Below are 25386 nucleotides of genomic sequence, written 5' to 3' on the forward strand. Positions count from 1 at the left end.
CGGCGGGACGGGTTCCGCCCGTGATGTCCCCCGGGCGGCGGGGGAAGGCGACTCACTCGAGCGCTGCGGCAGAGGCCTAGTGCGGGCAGCGCCGCTCGCGTCCCCATGGCCGAGGAGCAGCAGCAGCCGGAGGGCGGGCAGCAGCAGCAGCCGCCGCGGCGGCTCGCCGGCACCCCCGCGCCCGGCGGGGCCCTGCCGGCCTTGGTGCCGGGGCTGCAGGGCGGCGAGGCCAGCGCGCTGCAGCACAAGATCCGCAGCTCCATCTGGTAAGGGCCGGGCCCCGCGGGGCCGGGGCAGGGCCGGGGGGGAGGGGGGGGCGCGGCCCCTTTGTGCGGGCGGCGCGGGGCACACGCGTGTCCGCGGCGGGGCCCGCGGGGCAGGGACGGCCCCGTGTGCGGGGCGCGGGGCACCTGCCGCGGGCGCAGCTCCCGCACGGCCGCGCTCGGGAGCCCCCGGGGATGCGGAGCCCAGCGGGGACGGGGCGATTGTCCAGCCTCCCTGGAAACCCTCTGCTCTCCCCAGGTCCTGGTCGGGGCGGTTCGAGTGCAGTTTTGGGTGGAACTTGTGGTGGTTTGCAAGTTCCTGCATAGGAATCCACGTTGTTTTGGTTTTTTTTTTTTCCCCCCTAAAAATTAAAAGAAAATTCCTAGTAAACCGGCATTTGACTTAAAAATTTTATTTTGTGTGCATTTGTGTGAATTGAGTTCAGCTTACTGCAAATAAAGCACTTTGTGTTTTTTATAAAAAAATATCTGCAAGAGGCTGTCACCTGCAGCATTTGTATTTTGTGTATGTTTTTAAAAGCTGCCTTTGGCTGAGGGTGCTGATAAAGTATAGTGAAAGTTGGGAGTTGTAAATACAGGTTACTCATATAATGTTTTCCTTTATATACACACACGGTGTATATTTTATACATGTACTCATCCCAATAAAAACATACTGATCTAGCTTGCATATTACGTCATATTACAGTTAGATTGTGTGGTTTGAATGGATGTAGCTGGAAAAGAAAGAGAATCTAAATATAATTTTACCTTCTGATTCTTTTATTGTATGGCACACTGAGATTGTATTTATTATTGGCATGGTGGTTGTTTTTATTTATTTCAGCAGTAAACAACAGTTCATTCTGCTTAATCCACACTTGCAACCTTTTGTTTTGGTTTTCTCTGCAATGTGACCTAGAGAAGGAATATGAACTGCAGAATTTCCTGTCTGTTTGGATCACAAAATCTTCACGCCTTCCTAATTTATTATGGTATTTAGTGATGGCCTTTTCATATTTTCTCCTCTTTGCATGAACGTGCTGTTTGGAAATGAGCCTGGGAGAGCATGTTTACATTGCATTCAGATTAGGTATCATGTCCAAGTTGAAGACAAAATGGCTACTAAGTAAAACCTCTGCTTTTATTGTGGGTTTTCTTTTCAAGGAAAAAGAGCACAAATGTTAGCCTCTGAAATGAAAGCTGCTCGTTTGATTCAGGTAAACTTGATGAATAGCCCAAACCCACGTTTGGTACAAAGGAATGCAGCGTTTTTCCCGATGTGAGTGGCTCTCCTGGTGCCAAGTGCCTGTGACCAGCAGAGGTTTCGCCAGCACCTTGCAGCCCTGTCTCCTGGTACTTTCACAGGCGTTCCTCACCTCAACACGGGTGTTCCTCCTGCCTACCTGTTTCCTGCACTGGGCTTCAACTTCCCTGCTGCTTTCAGGCAGCATCCGTTCCCTGTGGGTTTTGCTGTTGAAATGCAGTATTTGAAGATAAGGTTATTTTTTTTGATAAGAAAACCTTTTCTTTGATGTCTTCAAACCTCGTGTTTTCGCTATTGTGATCAAGCAGTCTTCATTTGAGGCCGGAGTTTTGCGTTAATTTGCATCTTCCTGTAGATGTGGTGGTTGTTTTGGAGCAGCAAGGATGAGGAGCATTGCCAGGGATGTCGTGCACACTGCACCCGAGTGAACAGTGGAAAGCCTTGGGTCTGCTGCTCTGTTCAGTGGGTGCTGGTGATGGGTAAACAGCAGGAGAGGTGGTGGAAGGCTGGTTGTGAAAATGGCAGTGCCCTGCTGTTAACAGAACTAAGTGTAATGTGCAGAGGAGAGCTTCCTCTTTTCTCCTTCCCTCCTCTTCCTCCCCTGCCGTGCCAGTTGCATGTGCTGGCAGGCTGGTGCATTCAATTCCCTCTTTCCTTCCCAAGGGGTTTAGCACATCCAGATTAGTACTCTTCTCTGTTGTTTTCCCCACACCTCCTTTTTTCCTACACATGTTTGTGCATAGTGGATGGAGGTTTTTAGTTGGCTGTGTTTGTTATTGTTTTGTTGTTTGGTTTTTTTTTCTATTTTAAGGGTTTCAGTCTTCAAATTATATTGTCAATGAAAATAGTAGTATAGCAAAATATAGGAGCTACTGAAATACTGGACTTGAGGATCACAAACAAGTCTGTGCTTGTCCCTCCCCTGTACAGACAAATATAAATATAGAGTGTGATGCAGGCCACGAGTGGGACAATGAGGTATTCACTACCTCAACTTATACTTATTTTATTCTGTTTATTAAATTAAAATGTAGTTTGACAAAAACATCTTAAATAATTGTGTACATGTGGAGCCCCTTAAATTGAAACAATAGTTTAAGTCCTGCTGGTTATATTTGCAGGCACAGTCAGTATATGTACTGAAGACTTAAAAATGTGCTTGCTAGGAGTATAGTCTGCTTTGGGATTTTTTGTTGTTGGGTTTTTTGTTTGTTTGTTTGGGGTGTTTTGGGTGATTTTTTTTTTTTTTTTGGGTATGAAGTGACCATTAGTTTGAACTGAGGAGGGGAAGATAAAAGAGTGACTTAACTGTGCTTAAAAACAAATCTGGAAGTATTTGTTTGCACTGCAGCATCACCTACAGGTATTTAACTGCTGTTTGGTTACAGTAATTGAAGCTCATCACTGTCTCACTGTATTTGTGTCCTGCCTGCCCCACTTGAACACATCCAGCCAAGTGGTGTCTGGTTTTGTTTGGTGCTGCTATGTGAGTTGCTGAGGCGGTTGGATGTTCTTACGGTGTGGGTGAAGTGGGCAGAAATAATACTGGATGTCTTTTCCCACTGACGGATTAGGAGTCTAGACGGGGAGAACACGTCTTTGGGAGCCCAGCCTGGCTGATTAGTGTCGGGATGGGCGGGTTTCTAAATTGCCCTGGTCTTCGCTGGACACTGGGCCTTAATCTGCCTGTTTTTATTTCCCTTTAGATTCGTTAAAGCTTTCATATTTATTAATAGCTTTTTGTCCAGACGTTGGAGCCCGAGGCGGGAAAACCTCCCTAGTCAGCTGTCTGAGCATATAGACTAATGGGGTTTCAATTATTTTCTTCGGGTGAGGGTATTACTGAATGTGTGTTGTTTGTATACGATGTTTCTGTACCCAAACATATGGTGGGGAAGACAGAGTCTACTCAATATCACGTTGAGTTGCCAAAGAATATCTTATCGCCGAAGACAGCAAAGTACGGATGTAAAAGCAGCGTGGCACAAGGATTGAGATGGGGAGGTGGCCAGGGGAGGATGGTGTGAGCCGAGAGTCTGTCTCGATGGCGTGAAAGAAAAAGACCAACAGTTTTGGGCAATTTAATCCCCCCTTTCAGTGTATTAATCCAAAATCCAGTAGCTGCGAACGTTGAAGGAACGGACAGGTTTGTTTTCTTGTTCGCTGTTGCGAATAACTGGTGATGATTCTTCAATAAGCACTTGTTTACTATTGTAAATAGTAATCTGGTGCTTGCATCTGTGCATGGGTTGGCCCCAGCCTCTTTCACCTTGCCTGCATCTCAGCCCTTTTTGTCCTAGAGGCATCTGTTAGGATTTGAATATAGTAATTCTGCTCGAGAGATTAATTTCTCTCCTTCCCCTCCCCAGTCTCGTGTGTAAACCAAGCTGAGGACCAGGCAGTGTGGAGTGGCAAACACAAAGCATTGCATTTGCAGCCATTTCAGCTGGACGTGGGTGTGGGTTTCAGACCCATAATTTTTGTCCTCAAGTCACTCTTCTAGCTAGAAGTTGTAATGGAAAACCACATGAGCCAGGCCGGGCAGTGCCGAAATTATATGTCCTAAGGCCCAGTTTGTCTCGTGTTGAAGGAGGAGTAGGAGGTGAATTGTGCCTTTGTTAGTTTTGGGCTCTTGGTATCATGCTAGAAAACCAGATTAGCTGATTGTAACACCAGTGTTTTCTAATCTTTGGAAGGCTCCATTCTTTCTTGGACTTACATCATTCCTGCTCCCTCCTGCAGTTGCATCCATCACTCCTCGTTAGGCATTGTCAGCAAGTGTGGATCCTCACTTAGCTGTTGGCTGAGCAAATGTTCTGCAACTTGGGAAATGCCGTTGAGGTTTTTCATTATAGGAATTGTTACTTACTTGTATAGTTAGGTCAGCAGAAAAAATGATTGACAGTCTTGATATTTTTAATAAAATGCCTGGCAATGAAGGGGGAAGCTCCAGGAGTGTGTTTCAGGCTCTTAGCAAAGCAGGTGGATACACCTTTTTGGTAGTTTTCTTCTGCAGTTGAAATTGCTGTAAGACCCTGTATGTATTTTTTTAAAACATACATTTCTTTAGTAAGGTTGGACTAATCTGGAGACCAGTCCATCTGCATTTTCTCTCTTTCTATTTCCTGTAGCTTGAGAAAAGGAGGCAGGAAATAAGAGAAAAAACCCAACGTAACTCTGGGTATTTTGTTACATGGCCTGTAAAACTGAGTGGAGAACTTAAAATTTCCTCTAACTGATTGCAGATTCTTTGTGGTTATTCTGTACCCCAGCCCAAAATGCACCATCATTCCCTCCTTCGTCCTGGTTAATTCATTGTTAGAAGTGGGAAACACAGTTTATAATTCTTCAATTACAGATTACTGATTTCTGTGGGGAAAGGCAAATAATTATCACTGACAGGTGTGCAGGCTGCACTCATTTCACTAAATCTGTGCAACATCAGAAGTGTGTTTACATCTTTTGAAAAAGTACCTTGAGTCCCTCAGCTAAGATATGCTGTGTAAAACTGCGAAGATTTCTTGTCACTAACTCGGTTTTCCCAGGGTTTTTGGTTCCATTGTTTGCAGGTGATGGTAAGACTTGTCTGTCCCAAATGTATTTCCTGATAGGGTGTATAAGTAGTCAAATACATAGGAAAAAATTGAACCGTGGACCGTATTTTAGAGTTCCTGATGATTTCAGGGAAGGTCAGGCCTCCTTGGGCAAAGGATTTAGCAGCATGTCATTCTCCTTCACACTCTGCTTCCCCAAATGGATAGGAACAGAAAGTGGAATTTGCTTCGTTTCACTCCACCTGGTTCTGTGCAGGTTGTGGAGAAAATGTATTGTTGTGGAGGAAAAAATATCCTCCCTGTTGAGGGCCAGCTCCTAGGGAAGATGTTTCCATAAAACAATCCGTCTGATCAGTTCATGTGCCTATTTGTCTTTGACTGTCAACAAATTTTAAACTAAGTGCCAGGGTGTAACCATCTGTGGTGCCTATCTCGTGAATTTGGGCAAAGTAAATCCTACACCATTTGTCACTTTTTCAACTTGACTTCTCCTGAAGGTGGCCTCTGGGGCTTTGTTTGGAGACCTTCCATTCCCCTGAACAAGGTCCAGGCACACCCTTTATCTGTTACTGCACATTCCTGTAAAGAGGAAACCCATCTTTTGTGGGGAAGCCCCCACAGAAGGATTCCTTCAAGAGCATTTCCTATCCTGCAGGTACCTCCCTGTGCTGTTGGGAAAGCCTTCCCCGTGCCACTGGCTGTGGGAGCGGGCAGGTCAGCGGCAGGAATCCCTGCCAGGTCAGCGTGGGAGGAGAAGCAACTTTCCAAAAGGGGCACGGCCACCACGGTGGTGGAGTTTCTAGGTCAGCAGGTGTGGAAGCCAATTTGGTCTGGAGGCATTTTTACAAGGTTAGAAAATAAACCTGAATAAAATGAATGGTGACCTTTATGTAACCTTTTGAGAATGGAGTTGAGGTTTTATTGAATATCCTGGCTCTGAGTTGGATAGAATAGCCTTGCAGGAAAAAAAAAAGATCTTTTTAAATCTGCATGTAGGAAGAGTGGATTTTTCACTCTTGCTCATGGATTTTGTATGTCTTCATTTCTTGAAACAATTGAATCTAATAAAGTATATGGGGGGAAACAATATTCAAGTAATAAAAGATTTGGATAAGTTTTACGGCTGTTCATTTAAAATGCATTAGAGTGCATTAAATTGTTGACTTCACAGCATCAAACATACGCAATTCTTTGTTTCATAAACATTTTACTTTCCACTGCTGGAGTTTCGTCATCTGAGCAAGTCAGATTGTGTGACATTGTGATTCAGAGCAGCATTTCTAATGAATTCTTAGTAAGCACAGAATTTCAAGATTGTCATCCCAGGCCTCCACAGCTGGGTTGCTTGCCATTTGGGGCAGTTCTGTTTGATTCACATGTGTCTGTGTGCCATTGGTGAGTAGGAATCCAAATTTCTCCTGAAAAGAACACTTGGAACCCCCCCCCCCCCAAAAGTTCCTGGATGTATAAATTACTCAGAAAAAGTACTGTAATTGGGCGAGATGATTGTACTGCTTGGGTTTGGGTGATCAGATTTATATTGAAGCACTGATTAATCTTTTAATTAATTGCAACTTGGGGTGGTTTTGTTAGTCTTTGTGTGTGTGTGTGTGTAGTTTTGAGAGCAGGGGTTGAGCTTAATGTTTTTACACAGATCCCATAACTTATGTATGTTGCCTTCTCTTGTTACTCTACTCTGCTGCTTGCCAAACAGAAGTATTTGGAGAAGGGCCAGAGCTGCAAAATTCAGATCAGGATCCAAATTTGGATTTTTGGTTCAAGCTTTTCTAATATCTAATATTACAAAGCCTCATATATAAATAGGGAACTCTTTATTTTTAAACTGTGATGAGGAGATGGAGGTAGCTTTCCAGCTTGCCTCTGAAACAGTAGAGGTAGAATGCTGGACTGTATGTTTGAAAAGTTAACAGCAGGTGATTCAAAAGGTGAATTGAATAGATGAAAAAGCAGTGGGTGTTCTGTCACCCAAAAAGAACCCAAGCAAAAGGCCAGCACACATTGGTACTTTCAAGCAAGTGAGAAGAATCCCCTAAATTTAAAATTCTGGAACTGGTGGCATGGTTTGTGGTGTTCTGTTGGATCTTTGGGCATTTTGAGGGTTTGTTTTGTTTTGTTCTAAATGGAGTTAGCCAGTATCTCAATTTTAATGCTTTCTTGATTTAATGGAAAAAGGATTATCTCCCATCAAGTAGGATGCTGGTTATCGGCTGCTGTGCCATCAACAGGGTTTCAGTAAGCTGCCAAGTGTTTTGTATTGTTGAATGTTTAATCATTAAGACAGTGGAAAAAAAAACATTCAGAACTTCCCAAATATTTTCCTTGTTGCATGTTTTTAATTGCTTGTGGTTGCTGCAGTGACACTGTACCCATCAAAGGGTGAGGAGGCCGGGTGTTGCTGCCAGCGGGACTGGGGATGGGGATGGGGATGGCTCTGTGGGTGGTGGGACTTGCAGCCTGGGGCTGTGGTGGAGGGGCCTCCCGTGGGTGGCAGAGCTGCCAGGCTCTTCTTTGTGGACCTGGCTGGTCTTACACCTGCTGAGTGGTCCAGTCTTTATCTCTTGCTGGGGCTCCGTGAGCTGTTGTGTTTTCCCGGCTGTGACCCCAAACACTCAGCGTGGTGCAGCACATGGTGGTGCTGGGACAGGGGTTGTGTCTATGGCTGTGGGTTTCTTGGGGTGGGCCTGTGTTCCTCCACAGCAACAAGTCCTGCTTAGCCTTTCCCAGGAGCTGGCTGGGGATACTATCACCTACTGATTGTCAGGTACTTCAAGTTTGGGAAGAAAATCTTGTTCCTGGGAAGAACTTGTTTATGAAATGAGGTGTATTCATATCCCCTCCTGGGAGGAAGTTTGTGGTTAAATGTCAAGGTCCATGATCAGTGGCTGTCCTTTCTGTTTGATGGCCTCACAGGCATGCAGGCAACATGTATTTCTTACACAGAAATTCCTAAGTGCCGTTATAAGGTTGTTGGGGCACCTGCGAGTGAAAAAATTGGATTGCACTGGACAGAAGGAATTACAGTTCATTGCTTTGGTTGCCTTTAAAGCAGTGAATTAAACTATTTTTAAAGCAGTCAGCAATACAAACTGTTGCATCTTAGTACAAGGTTGCCTGGAAGTATCTGTGTCGAGCATCCCTTGGACAAACAAGAATTAGTTTGTGAGCAAGGTGTGCTGGATAGTTGGATGGACAATTTGTTCTTCTGCATCTTCCTCATCACCTTCTTGCCTTTGTTTAGAAATTCCTTGTAAATACTTGGAGAAGTCTTTGTGACTGCAGTAAAAATACTCCTGTGTGACCACTGCCACATTAAAATACAGACTGGAAAGGCAGCTACTCAGTACCACAAATGGTAACTCTTTGAAGGCCAGTAAATTGAAAAGCTTTAACATTTATTCAGTATTTTTTCGTGGATGGAATTTTAGTCTTCATTTTTAATCTTCTTTGAAAAATGATGACAACTCCTACCTCCAGAACCACATGTTAGTTTTAATGCTTATTCAGTGGAGGAAACTACTGGAGAGGCTTGGGTGCTTATTAAGCCAGGGGCTTAATCCTACCGGGGGATTCTGGATCCCGTGTGAATGATGTGTCTGGAGGCCATTTGAAATTGAGACTCAAGGCTTCTGCTTCAGGGCTGGACATCCTCTGGCAGGAGCAGTCTATTGTCTGTGCTGGAGGTGTGCAGGCAGTAGTTTCTTGGGAAGAGCAGGCAGGTGGTGGATGGCTGTGCCCTCGGGAAGCTCCGTGCAGGACGGGTTCCCTGCCGGAGCGAGCTGTGCCTGTTGGTACTTGGCAGCGTCCTCTTACAGCTTCCATGTCCCTCTCTGTGTTGGGATTCAGGTGCTTTGTGCTTCTCGTGGTGTTTCTCAGTGCAGGGTTGGTGATCACTGTGATCCATGGGCTGGTTCCATGGAAGCTGGAAGCTGTGGGTGAGGCATCTGCGAGGCTGGACAGTGCTCAGCCCTTGCTCTTTCTGCTGTGATGGGGTAGACTGAAGGAAAGGCCAAAATTCATTTTGAAATAATCTTGCAGAAGTCAGACAGTGCAACAGAAACCTGTTTTATCCAAGCTCTGACGTAGTATGACAAAGTCCCTCTGATTTAAGGTGTATAAAAACTTGGTCTATTTTCTTTATGGTTTGATTTTTTTTTTATTTCTTTATTTATTAAGCTTTTTGGCATTATAAATGAGGAGAGCCTACAGTTGCTATTAGTGGTCATGTAGACTAAATAAATGAGTTGATATTTAAAAGACAGTCAGATTACTCACTGGCAGTAATTGGAAGCTGCACACCTGGAACCACAGTTTGCTGAAGAGCTCAGCCAGCTTTTGGCTCCAGGAGCCTGCTCTGCAGCATCACTGTCATTATGCTTGATTCCAGTGGTATAGTTCAATCACTGACTCCTAAAAAGTTGAGAAATTAATTGGCAGCTGAGAGAAAAGTGTATTTGCCTCTTCCATTCAACAAGTGAATGAAATGGGATTGGCAGATGTAGTTTTAAAGACCTAGAAATATCCCTGGGAAATTTTGAACAGAATCTGTCAGTTGTATTTAACATCTGGAGGTGGCTTACTGAGTCAAAGAAACAAATCTCAAATAATGAACAAATGTCTGAAGACATAAGAAAAAGCATTTATTTTGCCTTTTACAGCAGTTTGGAAATGCTGGTGGTTTGTATGTGTTTAATTACATCAGACAAAGGTTTGTCTAAATGCAATTAATCTTGTACATCATTTGATCATGCAAAAAATGCCAGAGTGCTGACCCTGAAGATTTGTTAACCTATGTAATTAAGTCTGTGATCCATGAGGATATTCAAACACCTATGCTTTATTGATTACTTCCGAGTAGAAGCCAGGTGTCTGATTACCCTATAGATCCATGCCTGAATGTACTTTGAGTAGCCAATTTTCCTGGTTAATAATGGCTAAAAAAAGGCAATGGTCTTGAACTTGCAGGCTAAGAATAATAATGAAACACAAGATGCTTTGTTTTGTTTAATACCTATGAGTTTAAGCAGTTCCCATTTAGCTTTCATGGAGGATATTCCCATGGACTGCATCTTTTTCTTGCTAGCAATTTAGTTTTCTTGGAGGGATTAAGAGTGTGGGTTCATCTACCACCATGGTTTGTACAATCAAGTTGGTGAAACTTGCAACTTGATTGAAAAACAAAATAGAGATGATGTGAACCATGGTTCAGTGTGCAGAAGCCCCTCTGTGAACACTTGGTCACACATGCACGTACTGGGATGTTGTCAGTCAACAGCTCCAGCTGTTCAGAGGGAAAATATTTGCAATGGGTAAGTGTGTGCAGGGCAGAACCTATTAATTGCTATTTGTCACTTCCCAGGGGTTCTTGTTGCTTTAGTGAAGTTCTTAGTTACCATTGAATACTTTAAATACCAGTAGCTTTGTGGTAAATGAGGCCCAGCATAGGATCAGGAGGTAGCTCGAGTACCTCGTGTTCTTCTGGAATTGGTCAAACTCAGAAAGGTGAGTTTTGGTGTGATGAGTTCAGTGGCTGAGCACAGGAGTGGCAAAGCAGCATGCAGTTCATCTTGAAAATTGAAATTAAATTGTTAATAATCACATAAGGACATTTTCATTCCCTTAACACAGACGTCTGCTCTCCCACTGCAATGTTTACTGTGATGTGGTTCACAGGAATGAAAATCCAGACCAGTCAATTCTGTGGTGCTCTTAGACAATGTCTCCTTCTGGAAGGACCCATCAGACAGGTAATGGTGGGTAACATTAGTGTGACACTTTTGCAGAAGCACAGTTCAGTGAGCTGTTTGATGCTGGGAGATGTTAGTCAGCCACGTGCTGCAGCCTACAGGTGAATCTCAGCAGCACGGTTAGCTCAGGATTGCTTTAGAATCTCTGTCTGCATCCCTCTTAAATATAATTCTCTGGTGCTATGATTTTTGGAAAGTCAGAAGTTTAATACAGCTTCCTGAAATCTGATCTAGGTTTAATCAAGGACAGCCTTTCCTGTTTCTGACTGTTCAACTAAGTAAGTTATGGTGTAACTGTGCAGTTTCCTGGGATGTTTGGAATATACATGTTATGAATGATGAATTTCTGCAGGTGTTCTGCAAATGGTCTTAACAGGGTGCTGAACTCAGTGACCTGTGGGGTTTTGGCTTCAGTACTTTGTACTGGGACAGATCACGTGCCCTCTGCTATATTTTCAAAAGAAAGCCATGACAATGTGAAAACTTTCAAAATAGATATCAAAATACTTATGGACAACTCTTTGCCTGCAAAGCAGGTGTGTTACTTGAGAAGAAAATGGCCAAGTTCCCAGTTTTTTGGGTCCCATCCCCTTGGTTGCCTAGAGTAGGATGCTGCAGAGCCAGGCATAGCACAGCCTACCTGCAGCAAACTTCCCAAGGACACAGAGTACTGAACCCTCGAGTTGTGGGGTATTAAATACTGGTCAGACGCCCGCTGTTGATGATTTCCATTCATAAATCAGGTTTTAGATGAAAGCAATACTCTGATAGACCTGCTTGCTCATTCCTGGTGGCTGCAGAGGCAGCCTGGCAGGGAGGGTAGAGTGGAGATGCTTAGTGGGTGCTGCTGGGCTGCCCTATGCTGGCAGCGTGTGCTGTGCTGGCAGTGGGGCTGTCAGTCAGTCAGTCCTGCTGCTCTGGGGCCGGGCAGGCCTGATGGTGCTGCAGCCTGGGAGCCAGGAACGTGATCCAGGTGGGAGCAGCCCTTCCTGCAGTGCAGGCCCATGGAAAGTGCTCATTGGACACAGTTAAGCTACCACTCACTCCTGAGTGCAATTGTGTTTAGACCCAGCTTTGTAGGTGCAGAATGAAATAGATGCATGCAGGTATGAACTGAAACAAGATTAACTTAATTAAATTTTGTGCAGGTTTAATTTTAAGCAAGTGCAGCTTACAGGTTTAGACAAGCTTTTGAGTCTGCAAGTAAACTGAAGTTCACCTGGGTTGTAGGTGAGGGGAACTCAAATGTTTCAAAAGAAATCCTTGAGAAGTGGAGTAGCACGTGTTTGTAACTTTTCCGAAGATCCTACTTTAGGGTTTAAAACAATTTTGAAAGATGCCACAAACTTTATTTTTTTTACCCCCGGAGGCAGAGGATGGAAAACCGATGGGTTACACTGCTCTAGCATTCATTCAGTGAACTGACCTTTGAGGTAGGCAGGAGACTCCTGGCTACTCATAGCTTTTTATTTGCAGAGACCAGACAGTTTCTGTGCCTGGAGTGGGTCATAGCCGATAGGCAGAGGTGAGTGAGAAATGCCCCAGTGTGCAGGTGCAGGGCTGAGGGATGAAGGCCTGAAAGAACCTGTGGGAGCTGAACAAGGAGTTTTTTGTGATGGGATGTTGTATGGTCACCGTCGGGCAGCAGTGCCACGTTCATCCTGCCTACGTTCAGCTGTAGATTTTCACCTCTACAAAATAGTCAAGGATGGGAGTAGGGTTTTGCAATGTGCCAGTGAGCAGTGTGGCACAGGTCAGGGAGAGAAGTTGCCTTTCCTGTGGCAGTGAAGCCATGCCCATCTAGCACGAGGAAGCAAGTGACCCTTTTAGTAGGCAGATGCTTGGAGGGTGCATGTAGATACTCAGGGCATTACTCAGCACAGGGAAACCTAAGAGGTTGCAAGGATTGCATTCCCTGGGAGTCAGCAATCGGGTACAGGTTCCTCAAGTGGAAAAAAGGGTGCAGAGGAGCTGTGTGGTGGGCAGCCATGAGAGGAAAGGGAGCGAGGAGGAGGAGGAGTGCACATGTCCAGAGATCAGGGCAGAAGCTGAGGTAATAGGATGTTGCAGGCAGCATCAAGAGGAGAAGGCTGGATTAAAGCTGCATTTGTTTGCAGAAAGACAGGCTGATGCCTATGGGGGAGCTGGTCAGTGTGGAGAGGAGAGATGGGTGTCTGTGGCATGAAGGAAGGACAAAGAGTGTGCCAGGGAAACACTGTGGGTTAAGCTGGACCTCCCCAGTGCAGTGTCTGTGAAGTGCAGCTCATGGAATGCTTCTCCACTTCCCAGCACGTGCCAGGCCGAGGTGGTACTGAGATGGCAGCATGGCATGAAGGCTGGGGCTCCTGTCTGGGCTGACAGTGGGACATGTGCAGCTGTTGGCCCTGTGGGTTTTGGAGAGGGGATGGTTTTGGAGGGTGCCGGCTTGTCGTGGCTCAGCAGTGTGCTCTGCTCCCTCAGGGTAAGGCCACAGAAGAGCTTGGATAGAACTGGGTTGTGGCACTGTGAACCAGACAATACCTCCCTGGGCACCAAATGAATAGGGAAATGAAGAGGTACAACCAGTAGCAAATCTCTCTTTTAATAGGGCATAACTAGGATAGGTGTGGGTCATGAAAATGTTGAAGGAAATAATGCGAAATAAAGAAGAAGAAACACAGCTTTTATCAGCAGGCTTAAATCTGCCATCCAGGCACCTGCACCAGCATTGGGAAACACGTATGGTAGGAAAACCTTGTAGAGCTGCTGACACTGGGAGCTGTTACACTGGATTCACCTGAGCTCAGAGCTCTGTGCAGCAAACACAGCCCCATGCAATCTGTGTGTTTATGGGTGTGTGTTACATGTAAGCAGAGTGTGGAACTGTTTTTATTTGCTTATATGAGTATTGTTTTGCTTTGCCATCAGCTGTCTGTACCCACCCTTTCCCAAGGGAAGGGCAGTGGAAGACCAAGTCTGTGCCCTGTTGGAGGCTTCTTCCTCCTCCTCAGCTTGTTGGCCCTGCAGGCACGGAAGGGTAACTATTTTGTGCACGTGTGTTTTGTGGGTGCACTTTTTTCCTATTTGCTTTTGGTTTTGTTTTTTAAGTGCTGCTGAGGACTGTCACCCCCTTGGTTTCAGGGCATCCTTTCTTAGAGCCTTACAGGACAAAGGCTGGAGAAAAATCTCCATGTGCTTTACAGCATCTCCATTTCAGACCCCTAAGTAATAACGTGATTCTCTTCTGCTGACGATGGCTGAAAATAGCCCAGCAGATCTTTTAGTTATCTATAGACTGGATTCAGAAGCAACAAAGATTAATTTGGCTTTTCATAGTTAGTTTTAAAGCCAGAAGTTTTTATTGTGGAATATGTGAGCCATTTCAATGGATGATTTGCTGTTTAGCTGCAAACCTGCCTGTCTGGTGACTTGCATCCACCTTTCTGCTTTCAGTGGGATATCCTTGAGATGAAGTTCCTACTCAAACCATCTTTTTTCATGATGCTTTATTGAGATCATAGATTGTTAGTATTAAATATAGGATGCAGCTCCTCTAAAGTCATATGATCTTCCCACATCCTGTACAGAGGGCATAGCATCCTTGGAACAGGCTCCTGCTTGAATATAACAATACACACTGATTTTAATTCAGAGCAGTGCTGAACAAACCAGGGTGAGAGCTATGTAAAAGCATTTTCTTTGTCTCTTCTCAGAGTTCATTAAAGCAACTTGTGGCAAAATACTGAATTTATATAAATATAATAAAACCCAACCAGGTAGTTAAATGACTGTTTTGTTGGAATAGAGCACCTGGCCGTGTGTGGTTGTTGCAAGTTCTTCTCAGTTATTTTAAGAATAGAGGAACAAACCTTTAGCACTGAATACAACAGATTTCTTCAGAGAGCTAAAAGAGATGTTTATAGAACTAAATATCAGACAGAGGTATTCTGATGTCTGCTGGCTAATTATTTCTTGGCAGTTCATTACAATGGGCTACATTTGAGTCTTGGGCATTTCATTAGCAGCCTTATCTTCCTTCTTTGTTCAGCTATTTGTATATTTGGCATTATTTATACTCATAAAATGCTCATAGTGTCACAAATGGTGAAGGGATTAAATTTTTATCCTATATGAAATATTTTAATGCCATTTTATTTCAGTAACAAGTGTTGAAGTCATGTGTTTGACACATTTTAACCTGCATTAACTCCAAGGCGTGCTGAACCGCTGTGTTTTTCAGCGCTGTGGTGCAGCATTGCTGCTCCTTGTGTCTGATGGGAAACCGGTCTGGCTCATTCTCCCTGGCGAGGGGAAGGGGGTGGATTAGGTTACAGGGAGGATGAATGGTTGCAGCTCGCCCTGCCTGGTTACACTGTTTTATCGTTTTGCTGTGCTTGTTCCTTCCTGATTTCGCTGAGAAGGGTGGTTTGGCTGGGACTGAGGAGAAATCTGCCTTTGAGCTGAAGAGCCAATATTTGCCAATTGGTGAATACTTGCTTTGTTTACTTTTCGAGGCCTGAAACTTGGACACTTTGCTAGTGGACACAACTCCCGCTATTTTTATCCTTTAGGGAAATAATAATACTTCATGTGCTTACAGGGTGCAATTGTGGTCCCTGTAGATTTTTCTTCTGGAATAGGAATATATCTGCCTTTGAATCCTGAAAGACCTAATCTGTCTTGTATTAAATGTTTTGCCTCTGATTGCCTGTGTTTGTGCTGGGCTCAAGTGCCTGGTGTCTGGGCCATGACATTGGATTCTCCCCGGGGAGGGAGCAGTGCAGGCAGGGACAGAGCCCCTAGGTGGCATCAGAAGCCACCTGATTTTTGGCTGCTGCACGCCCGAGGGTGAGAGGTGTGATGGGAGGGGAGTCCTGCCCGGCCTGGGTGTGCTTTCCTTTCTTGGCACCCTGTGCTAAAGCTCTTACACCATTAGCTGAGCAGTATAGATAGTCGTCATTTTGCTAATTCAAACATGTTCCAACCTTGTGCAGCTCTGCTTTCTAAATATTTAATTGAAATGCTTTTACAGCCATTTTACTTCTTTATCACCGTGAGCCAAGCCAGACAATGTAACATGGCATATGTTAAGATGTTAATTGAGTAGCAGCACACATAGGCGGCTGTTTCATAATTTTCTCCTTAGATGATCCTTGGCTCCAGTTTAACATTTCTTTGTGCTTCTGAGTGGAAGGTTATATAAAGATATATTTAGAGCTGTTAGTCTAAGAAAGAGAAACATTAATTCAGTAAGATTAAGAATTAAGGGCTGAATCCTGCAGGCACTGCTGGGACACAGTGCCTGTCGTTGTAAGGATGTGATAATAGTACCTTTCTGATAGTACCACTTACTGTAATGGGGTTGGTAATCCTTTTATTGAGTGGTTTCTCACAGCTTGCAGAGTAAATAGAGATTTTTATTTTTTTTTAATGTCACCTGATGTCGTCAGAGTTGCGGAATTGAGATTGAATCTTCCCAAAAGGATATGTGGTCAGTTTAATAATGACCGTCTCTATTTTAACATGGCTTTCAGAGAGATGACTTTGCCAAAACTGTCCTGTTGGTATTTTGTAGCGGAGTCTGACTTGCTTTCCTCGGGAGCCAAGTGGGTTTTTGCAAGAGGCAAAGAGGCAGCAGGACACTGCACAGGAGAAAGAGTTCTTGGGTGCTGTCAACACCCAAATGCCTCCTGTGCCTGGGAGACACGTGCCTGGCAATGATGCTCATGTGGTACTGCTCCCACCAGGAGCATCCTTTCCAGACTACCCTTCGACCCTGTTGTTAAACAGTTTGACAAACACCCTTCAGAGATGCTGTGGGAGAACCACTTGATGCAGTGGGAAATGGAGGCTTTTCTGATCTCAGTAATTTTTTTAAAAGGCCATGTGGCCAAAATAATCCTTCCTTGGCAGACACTTCTAACTGCTGTCTTGGGTACCCTTCTCTTTAGGAAGGCTTGTTTTCAGATCTCTGGGTAAAAATACCATGGCAGCCCTGTGGTGTTGGGGTTGTAGGCACTGCACCTGAGCCGTTGGGGGTTTCCTGTGGCCCTGAACAGCCCCTGCTGGGGTTCTTTTGGCTTCAGGGTTTTTTTGTTTTTTCTCCTTTTCCAAAGAAAGCTTATTTTAGAACTCTATAAACCTCCTTTCTCCCTCTGTTAGTTGTCTGAGAGGGTAAGTGGTTTGCCATCTGAGGTGATAACTACTAGGTAATGGTGCTGGTGGTAAGTAACTGTACACTGGAGTTTTTTATTCTAGTTACAACTTTTCCTACTGAGTCCTGCATCTTGGGTAATAATGTAACATAACACACCCCTGCTCAAAACTGGGAGCCCAGCAGTGGGGAACCCTTGCTGTCCAGTCAGGAACTATGCCCTGCCTTCGTGATGTGTGGCACAGCTATTGGCAGGGATGGAAAGTGGTTCCTTTTCATCAATTGCATTATGGTTTGGCAGAAATAATGTTTTCTCTAGGCTGCCCAAAATGTGCCAAGCACATGAAATGCAGGTACAGAGGCTGGTTTTGGGAGGGTGTTCCACTTCAGGCAAATACTTGCAGTCTTGAGATGAAAGGGATACAGAGTATCTGTGGCAATTTCCTTGATGGCACCAAACTTTTAATGAAAAAAAATCACTCTGGGCTTCCCACGTTTGACCACTGAGTTAAACCATTACTGTATTTGGCACAATAAATTGTGGCTTCACTTGTCCACTGAGTTTGGCTGAACTGGATCTGTTGCTGTTGTTGAGATCTCCCTCTGTTGGAGGAATGAGTCCACTTGAGAGCCAGTCCTGTGTAACTTCTGTGGCTGGGACATGCCCCCTGCAGAACTGCAGTGTCCTGGAAGTGCTGCTGTCCCACTTCTGCCAGGGACTCAACCCAGGAGCCCCCTTTGCAGCATCCTGCGCTGCGCAGTGTGTCCCAGGACAGGAGCTGTGACTGCAGGGGTGGGTGTTCATGTGTGTTCACTGTGCACATGTGGGTGCTGCCACGGTGTTTGTGATGCTGCTGCCTTTTCACAGGGACTGAATGCTCTCAGCTGGAAACCTGGGGGTTTAGTTTCAGTGCTTTGAGAAGGCTCAGAGTTAAGCAGGCAGTAGCTAATAAATTTGAGGGCTTTCTTTTACTCCTCTCAAAAACCTCCCTCTTTCTGGTCTCACAGACATAAGGCTTCTCTTATCCCTTGTGGTTATATGGCTTCTACTATTTGCAGCATTAAAGGAAGTACTTGATGTGCTCAGAGCAACTGAATTCTGCCACCTCTTGTAATATGATATTCCCATTTTGCTCAGTGCAGTTCAGCTACCTATTGCTGAAAGTAGAGTACTGCTTAATTAGAGGAAGGATGGCAGCATCTGGTTTTATGCCACTTGGAAAAAAGAGTTGCATCTTTTTGCCTTTTCCTCCTGCTTTTTTCCCCTTCTACCTCTCCCTCAGTGTAAACTAAACCCAGCTGCTCACCTGGGGAGAGAACACACTCCTCATTCTGCCCATGCCAAGGTGGGGCAGTTAAAATGGGTTTTCTCTGAGCAGAAATACATAAATAGGTCAGGGAAAACAGAAATGCATACTTTGGCATAAGATAGAAGGGCAGTTTGAGGAAGTAGTCTGATTTCTCCCCTTTTCATTCTCTTGAAGATAATTTCAGGAGTTTGTCAACGTGGCTTCAGGATTTTGGAGCTTTAATTGCTACAGCCTTCAAAAGTTACCTTCAAAAATCTCTCAAACATCTTGCCCCTACAGGTTAAGTCAAAAGCTGAGGCTGTTAAGGTGTAGGCTCTCCCATAAGGCTTTTTGGTGCAGACCCAAAGCAGCCAACACGTGTTTTTTGGGCAGTTGTAGGACGAAGGGTCTCCAAATACAGCAGCTTCTGCAGCAAGCAGCCCTGTGCTGCTTCTCCAGACACAGACTGAGAAACCTTCTTTTCTCTGCTGTTTTACTCATTAGTAGAAGCTGGGCTCATGTTTTTGAGTGGCTGTTGGTAGATGACCAGATTGCTCCAGACTGGTGGTGTTTGGAGCAGTGCTGGCATTTTGAGGAGCATCGCTGTAGACGGTGCAACAGGCTTATGTCCCTCTTGAGTTACTCTGTGACTGAGAGACTGAACTTTGAAACAGTCAGTACAATGGTACCCCCTGAGCAAACATCTCATTGCTGGTTGTGATAGTGTCATTAATTTTTGGGAGGGTTTTTTGGAGGGGGGCAAAGTTTTGATAGAAAATTTTATACTCTAAGATTCTTTTGTTGGGTCATTGGGCTCAAGCTGGTAAATCCAAGGCAGCTGTAAAAGCAGCCACCTTTGTTATTGCTCATAAGAGACAGCTGCTCCCAGAATCAGAAGTCTTGTCCGGGATGAAACTGCTTGGAGTAACCTGAATTAAGTTTTGGATCAAGTAAATGAACTAGTTTCACTTCAGGGAGGCTGTCAGCGTGAAGAGCTGTGAAAGAGAGAGTAACATCAGCTGTGATTCTGGGTGGGGGTGAGTCACAATGAGCTCCCTGGAGCAGCTCTCCAGGAGAAGCAATTCTGGCTGAGTGCTTAAGGTACAGTTTCTGAGTTTAGTTTCCAATGGGCTCAGGTCTGTAATAGCTTCAGATGATTATTTTCATTAGAAAGAACATCTCTCGTTCCTTCTGCTCTCCTGCAGCTATTCCTGGACTTGTAGCAAAGTGTGTGGGTAGTGGCCTCCAGATGTTAGAATTGGCTCTGTGTAGGGCCTGATTCTGCCTTGTTGTTGGGATTGCTGTTTGCAGGGACTGTAATTGCAGTAGTAATTAGATAAGGGATGAATTTGACAGAGACAGAAGCAGACTTATTTGTTGGTAAATGAAACTTCAGCTTTCAAAGCATATCTGTCCTGTTAGTGAAAGAAGAAGTGGGGATGAAATAAACCCAGGTGGTTGGTGTAACTGGGATGGCTGTCCCTTTGCCACCTGTCCTTTTACCTTCTGATTCGATGGAGATGTGTTCTGCAGTGTCACCAGATGGAGCATTGCTGTGCAGCGCTCAGGACCACGAGAAGGTCACTGTCCCAGTACCTTCCTGGTCAAAGGGCTCGTTCTTCAGGGTTGTCATTGCTTGACTTTGACGTGCATCACCTTCACTGGAAGGGAAACAAGAAGCGTTTCTGTCATTAGGCACAGGCTTTCTAGAACTAGGGCACATTAACCTGTGCTCTGGTTAGGAAGAAAGAAACCTCATTTTACCACTAACAGATTTTAATGGTGTCCTCCCAGTGTTCTCAGAGTGTGGGGCAGGAGATGAAAAACAATTGCTGTTTAAATAGAGATCATGCTTATCCCTGCTGAAGCCGTGGGACCTTTGCCTTTTAAAATGTCACAACATCTGCTTGCAGATTGGAGGAGATGAACTTGACTGTCCTTTTTGTGCCACCAGTTGGCGAAAAGGAAACATAGCGAAGCTGCATTTCCTGGCCTCGTTCTTGCTCCTCTGCTGCGGCTCCTTGACGCTGGTGATCGGGGCTGTAGGAGCAGAGGTCACAGCGGGAAGAGCCTGAGCTAAATTTGAGAGTTTGCATTTCCTGACTCAGACTGATATTTGGAGATAAAAGGACAGCTCTGGGGATCTCCTGCCCAGCTGCCTCCTGGCAACTTGCCTCTTTCTCTTTGCAAGAAGAAAACATTAATGCAGTTGGGTGTGTTGATGCTCCGTTTGGCAGAACCTGTAACAGGACAGAAGCCGAGCTGGCTGGAATGTGCTCTCCTGAAAAGCCCAGAACATGATGTTGTCTGCAAGTCTGGAGAGTAGAGGCTGTATTTGGACTAAGTTTGTTATGTCAGTAACAAACATTCCCTTACTCTCCATGCTCCTTCTCTGCATAAGCTATCATGTGAAGCCACAGAAAAGGTTTATGTACAAAAATTGGCATATGTGCCTGATTCCTGTAGCCTAATGCTTTGCAGGAGAGGCTGTGGATCTGTAGCAGCACAGGGATTGTGAGACCTTGCAGGGGTCGGAGGCAGTGGGTGAGGTGGAGTGCAGGGTAGAGAAGTGCTGCTGGAGCAGCTGTGTCAGCAGCCTTGGCTGGGCTTTGGGTCAGACACAGTGACAGTGTTCAGCAGCAGCAGCAGGTTTCCATGCTTGGTGTCCTTTGACTTTTCTGGTAAGATGGTGGGTTTTGATGGGTGAGGTGACATTTAAGTTCCCTTCTTCAGATGCTGCAGTATGTGTGAGCATCTTTCCCAAGGCAAGGAAAAGCTCCCATTTGACCGTCCTTAGCATTCCCTGTTCTTACAGATCCCCAGGAGTCCTGCTTTAGTGTCTCCTTGGTGTTCCTGAGTGTCTACCCATCTCTTGGCTTCCCCTACATGAAGCAGATTTCTGTTTATGTATCTCCTCAGGGGACTTGTCAAATATTCTGACCTGTTGAAATATTTTATTGTGTTCTGTCACTGTAGCATGAGTAGTTCTTGTATGGGAAGGGGCATCAGTATTAGCAGCCTTTACAAAACAGATTTTTAGACTGTCTAGTATCAAAATGAAGTGGTGTAACGAGCAGGACAACCAAACCCCTGCCTCCTTTGAGCATGTGATGCAATGGTAGGTGCTGGTTCCTGTCACCACCAGACATTAGAGCCATTTCTTTTGTTTGTTTCTTACTTATGGTTTTAATACATCCATCAGATGACTGGCTGGGTCTAGCTTTGTTTGTGGTGGCACCTGTACAAAAGTAAAATAACTGCCAGTGAGATATTTTGTTGTGTTAATAGGATATTGAATCATGTTTTATTCTATGGGGAAAAGAATTGCTCTCTGAACTCCAAACAGCAGTTTTTTGGTGCTTGTTCAGTAGGTGTCCAGAAGTAAAGACTGGGGCTTTCTGTGTGTGAAAGCTTCTGTTCCTCTTGAGAGCAGAGATAAAATGCCTTCAACTGATGCAGTCAGACCAGGCATGTGAAGTACAGCACCCTTAAGAAACATGAAAGCTGCTTATGAGTGTGTTTATATGAAGTCTAATAAATTCCATACAGTTTGCTGGCCTTGGCACATACACTGGGGTCATTTCTGACAGACTTCAATTCAATCCCCACCCAATGTCATCTTAACAAGCCAGCTGGGAGGTAGAGAGACTAACTTGGAAAACTCCAAAGTTGCCAGTAGAATAACAGTTCTCTGCTTTGTAGCAGCTCTTTGGAAAGCTAGAAATAAATGCCTTGGAATGGTGGGATTTACTGAAGCGTGGGGAGAGGGGGATGTTAATTGTGTTTACAGGTAAACAAGTCAAATGCATCTGAATCGTTGAAGAACTTACAATAAAAGTAGTGACATCCATCCTGGCTGCATTACAACTTGGGTAATAGCTCCCAGTTGCAATGGTATTTAGTTAAAAAATACAGTTCTTATAGAAAAGAACAAAACAACAAGAATTTTAACAAGCAGTTAAGTTTGGGTGACTTTCAACATAAAAATAGCTGGATGAGTATTATTCCATAAACCAGAAGGGTATTTAACTGTAAGTGATAAAGCCTGTAGTATAGTGATAGAGATTCTGATATGTAATGGCTTTGTCATTGCTGTTTAGATTAATTCAATATTTCTTTTCTCTCTCTCTTCCCTCACATCTAGCAAAACTGTACAATCTAAAGTGGACTGCATTTTGGTAAGTACAACTCCAGAATGGTTTTCAATATTTAATAAACTGCAAGACCAAAATAGATGGCTCTAGAGACTAACAGCTATTATGAAGCCTTTCCTTAGCAGTGCTTTAAGGTACTGACACTAAATGCGATCACAGTTAGTTGCCATTGCAAAAAAAAATACATGATGTGGGTTTGATGTTTGTTTTCCATGGAATATTGACCTCCTGTTTCCAGCAGCAAGTGGCTGTGATTGCCCTTTGTAGAACTGTCAGTATAGGTGGTATGGCACAGAAGGATGACTGTTTTTGTAAGCATGATTTTATTAAATGTAGGATTATGTATTGCCCAGATCAGACCATGCAAGAAGCTTATTGTGCCTTCAAGTTCCACTGCTCTTTAGGCCTTTAATGACAATGATAATTGCTTTTATTGTTGTTTCCATGGCTGGCATTACATTTTAAGGAAGGAACTGGATTGAGGTGCATATTTGCACAGAACCTGGCAGACAAATGTCACGTTTTTTTCCCGGTCTGTGAGAATCATCAGATTTTTGGTCGGTTTGGTTCTGGTTTTCTTTAAAGTTTTGCTAACCTCAAAAGTTGCATACCATCTTGGGTACCTTCCCAGAAATGTGCAACACTACAGGTCCTGTTAGCTCTGCTGTACTACTTAGGACAGAGAGATCATTTTTTGAAGAGGGAAAAGCCTTTGAAATGCAAAAACATTGTCTTCCTTTGTGCATTAAAATAACAAGATCTAGGCAGTGATAAGAGATTATTTCTGGGGAGCACTAACTCAGAAAGAGGTTTTGTTTGTTTTTAATAGTGAGCAGGTTGGGAGTTTCTTTAAATCAGAGTCTTGAGTTCATAAATCTTAAAACTGGAAGGGAGTGCTTATCTTGACTTTCTACCTTCAGCATTTCATCCAGAAGTACCAGTGGGTGAGATAAAAGGATGACATAGACAACTATCTGGACACTATCAAATAGAATGTGTTCAGCTGTATGGCTGAGCTGGCTAAGGGTACTTCTTAAAGTCACATTATCAAAGGCTGATTCAAATGGCACTGGATCCTCTCGCCTTAAAATGTCTTAATTTGTTGTTGTATTGCAAAAAAACTTGGGACCCCATTTTACCTCTTTATAAATGTTCTTGGGTGCACCCAACTGAAATAGCAATGCAAAATGACATTTTTGTCCATTTTATTCCTCACTGATGTTTGTGGATACAAAGCAAGTGTGTTAAGGTCTTCACTGTTTTGTGAGTCTTCAGTGGCAAAAGGGCAAATTGCAAAATTGCACTTGTAAAACTCTTAACACCAGATATTTCTGTGGCAAAAAAATGGGAGTTGGGGTAGGTGTTTCTAAGTATCGTTGGAGAAGGGACTAAAGAAGTAGGAGGTTAACCAGTCATCTGCTTTTGGAAATCCATTTTAAGAAAATTGAATTAAACTAGTACTATTTTTGCATTAAATTCTGCAGATTGGTGGACTTTGTGTACTGAGGTAGGGATTATCAGTTTGTACCAAGGTTAGGTCTCACCCATTGGATTGACAAAGGAGTCTTGGATGCAAAGCAGTCTCCGTGGCTTGACCTGGAACAGAGCAGCAGTGTCCTGATGGTCTAATTTTTTGTTCCAGATGCCTCCTTGTCTGTCCTGCTGATGAGTTCAGAGGAGTCGTGTCAACAGTGGAAAAGCCACTCTAGGTTAGCAAAGGTAGATTTAATGCTGTTCAGGTAGTTTAAAAAAGAAAAATCCAAGATCAGAATAGTTTGAGGGAATGAATCAAAACTAAGCTGAATTGTGGCAAGGTGGGCTCTGTGTTTTCATGTGCTGCTGGAAAGCTGCTGAGCTGCAAGGCAGAATGGGAAAGCACATTAAACTAAAAGGCTTTATAGCTCTGAATGACTCGTTTGGTAGCACCAGTCACAGCCACAGCATGCAGAGCCACACACAAATGTTTAGGGCTGCCTAGTTGAACACAGTTCAGTGAGAAAGAGAGAAATGGGAAGAAGCAGCAGAGGTGATGGCAGTGGTCTGTTGTGGAGGTCTCCAGTAGCAGAGGGCTGTGGAAAGCAGCCACTGTAAGGGCACTGGGACTGCAGTTGCTCATGCAAGAGTCCAGAGTTATCTGCCTCTTCCATGTGATACTGCACCATTTACATTCTGACATACTGTCATTTTCTGGAAGATCATAAGAAAATCTTTGTATACTGTGCAATCCAAAAAAAGATAATTAGCAAGAATTGTGGTGTAAACAGTCATTAAAAATTCATTATAACATCTTTTTAACTGTAGTAAACATGTCTAGCAGTAGATTCTCTTATGACTTCGCTTGTTATATTTGTAGCCACATACTAAATGAACTTTTGAACCTGATTTTTAAAATGGTATCCTCCATATAATCACTCAGCAAGACAGTCAAGGTTTCTTTCCTTAATCCTCTGAGAAGAGGTCAGTGCTGGTGAGAATGATGGATCAATGGCCATGAAAACCAGAGCTGCTGTTGTGTGGAGCAGCAGCAGTGTGTGGGGTGTGAGAGGGTGTCAGTCCTGCTGCAGAGGAGGTGCCACTTGTCTGTTGGGCCCTACAGGAGACAGGCAGAAGCTCAGTGAAGCTTTGGCAGCTGTGCTTGGCCACTGTCACAACAAAGCTGCCATGTGCTTTTAGGGCTTGTTGGGAATGTTTAGCACCTGAAATATGCTCCTGCTTCTGTTCAGATAAAACACATCAAATGTATTTATTAGCTGCTTTCTAGAACAATAGGTTCTGTTTCCAGTATTACTATATTATTATATATCTGTCTTGATGATGTTTCCAACAAGCCGTCTGACCTTGAGCAACTTACTTAAGCTTTGCTTCTTATTTCTCTATTCATAAAGTGGAGAGATGATTGCTTGACTGCTTTGCTATTTTTAGTTCTGGTTGTTAAATAATAGATGTTTGCTCTGCTGAAGT

At 44.1% G+C, this 25386-nt stretch overlaps 1 protein-coding gene across 1 annotated transcript in view; it reads left to right on the forward strand.

Annotated features, from left to right (window-relative positions):
• Positions 1-105: 105 nt before the first annotated feature.
• The window catches only part of RFX7 (regulatory factor X7), a 48273-nt gene continuing 22992 nt past the window's right edge, over positions 106-25386 (forward strand). The window contains exons 1-2 of the mRNA XM_027688348.1: positions 106-266; positions 22416-22449. Of these exons, the coding sequence (XP_027544149.1) occupies positions 106-266; positions 22416-22449 (195 nt within the window). The remainder of the gene's footprint in view (positions 267-22415; positions 22450-25386) is intronic.

The sequence above is a fragment of the Neopelma chrysocephalum genome, unplaced genomic scaffold, assembly GCF_003984885.1.
Source record: "Neopelma chrysocephalum unplaced genomic scaffold, ASM398488v2 Primary Assembly neopelma1_75, whole genome shotgun sequence".
Lineage (NCBI taxonomy): Eukaryota > Metazoa > Chordata > Aves > Passeriformes > Pipridae > Neopelma > Neopelma chrysocephalum.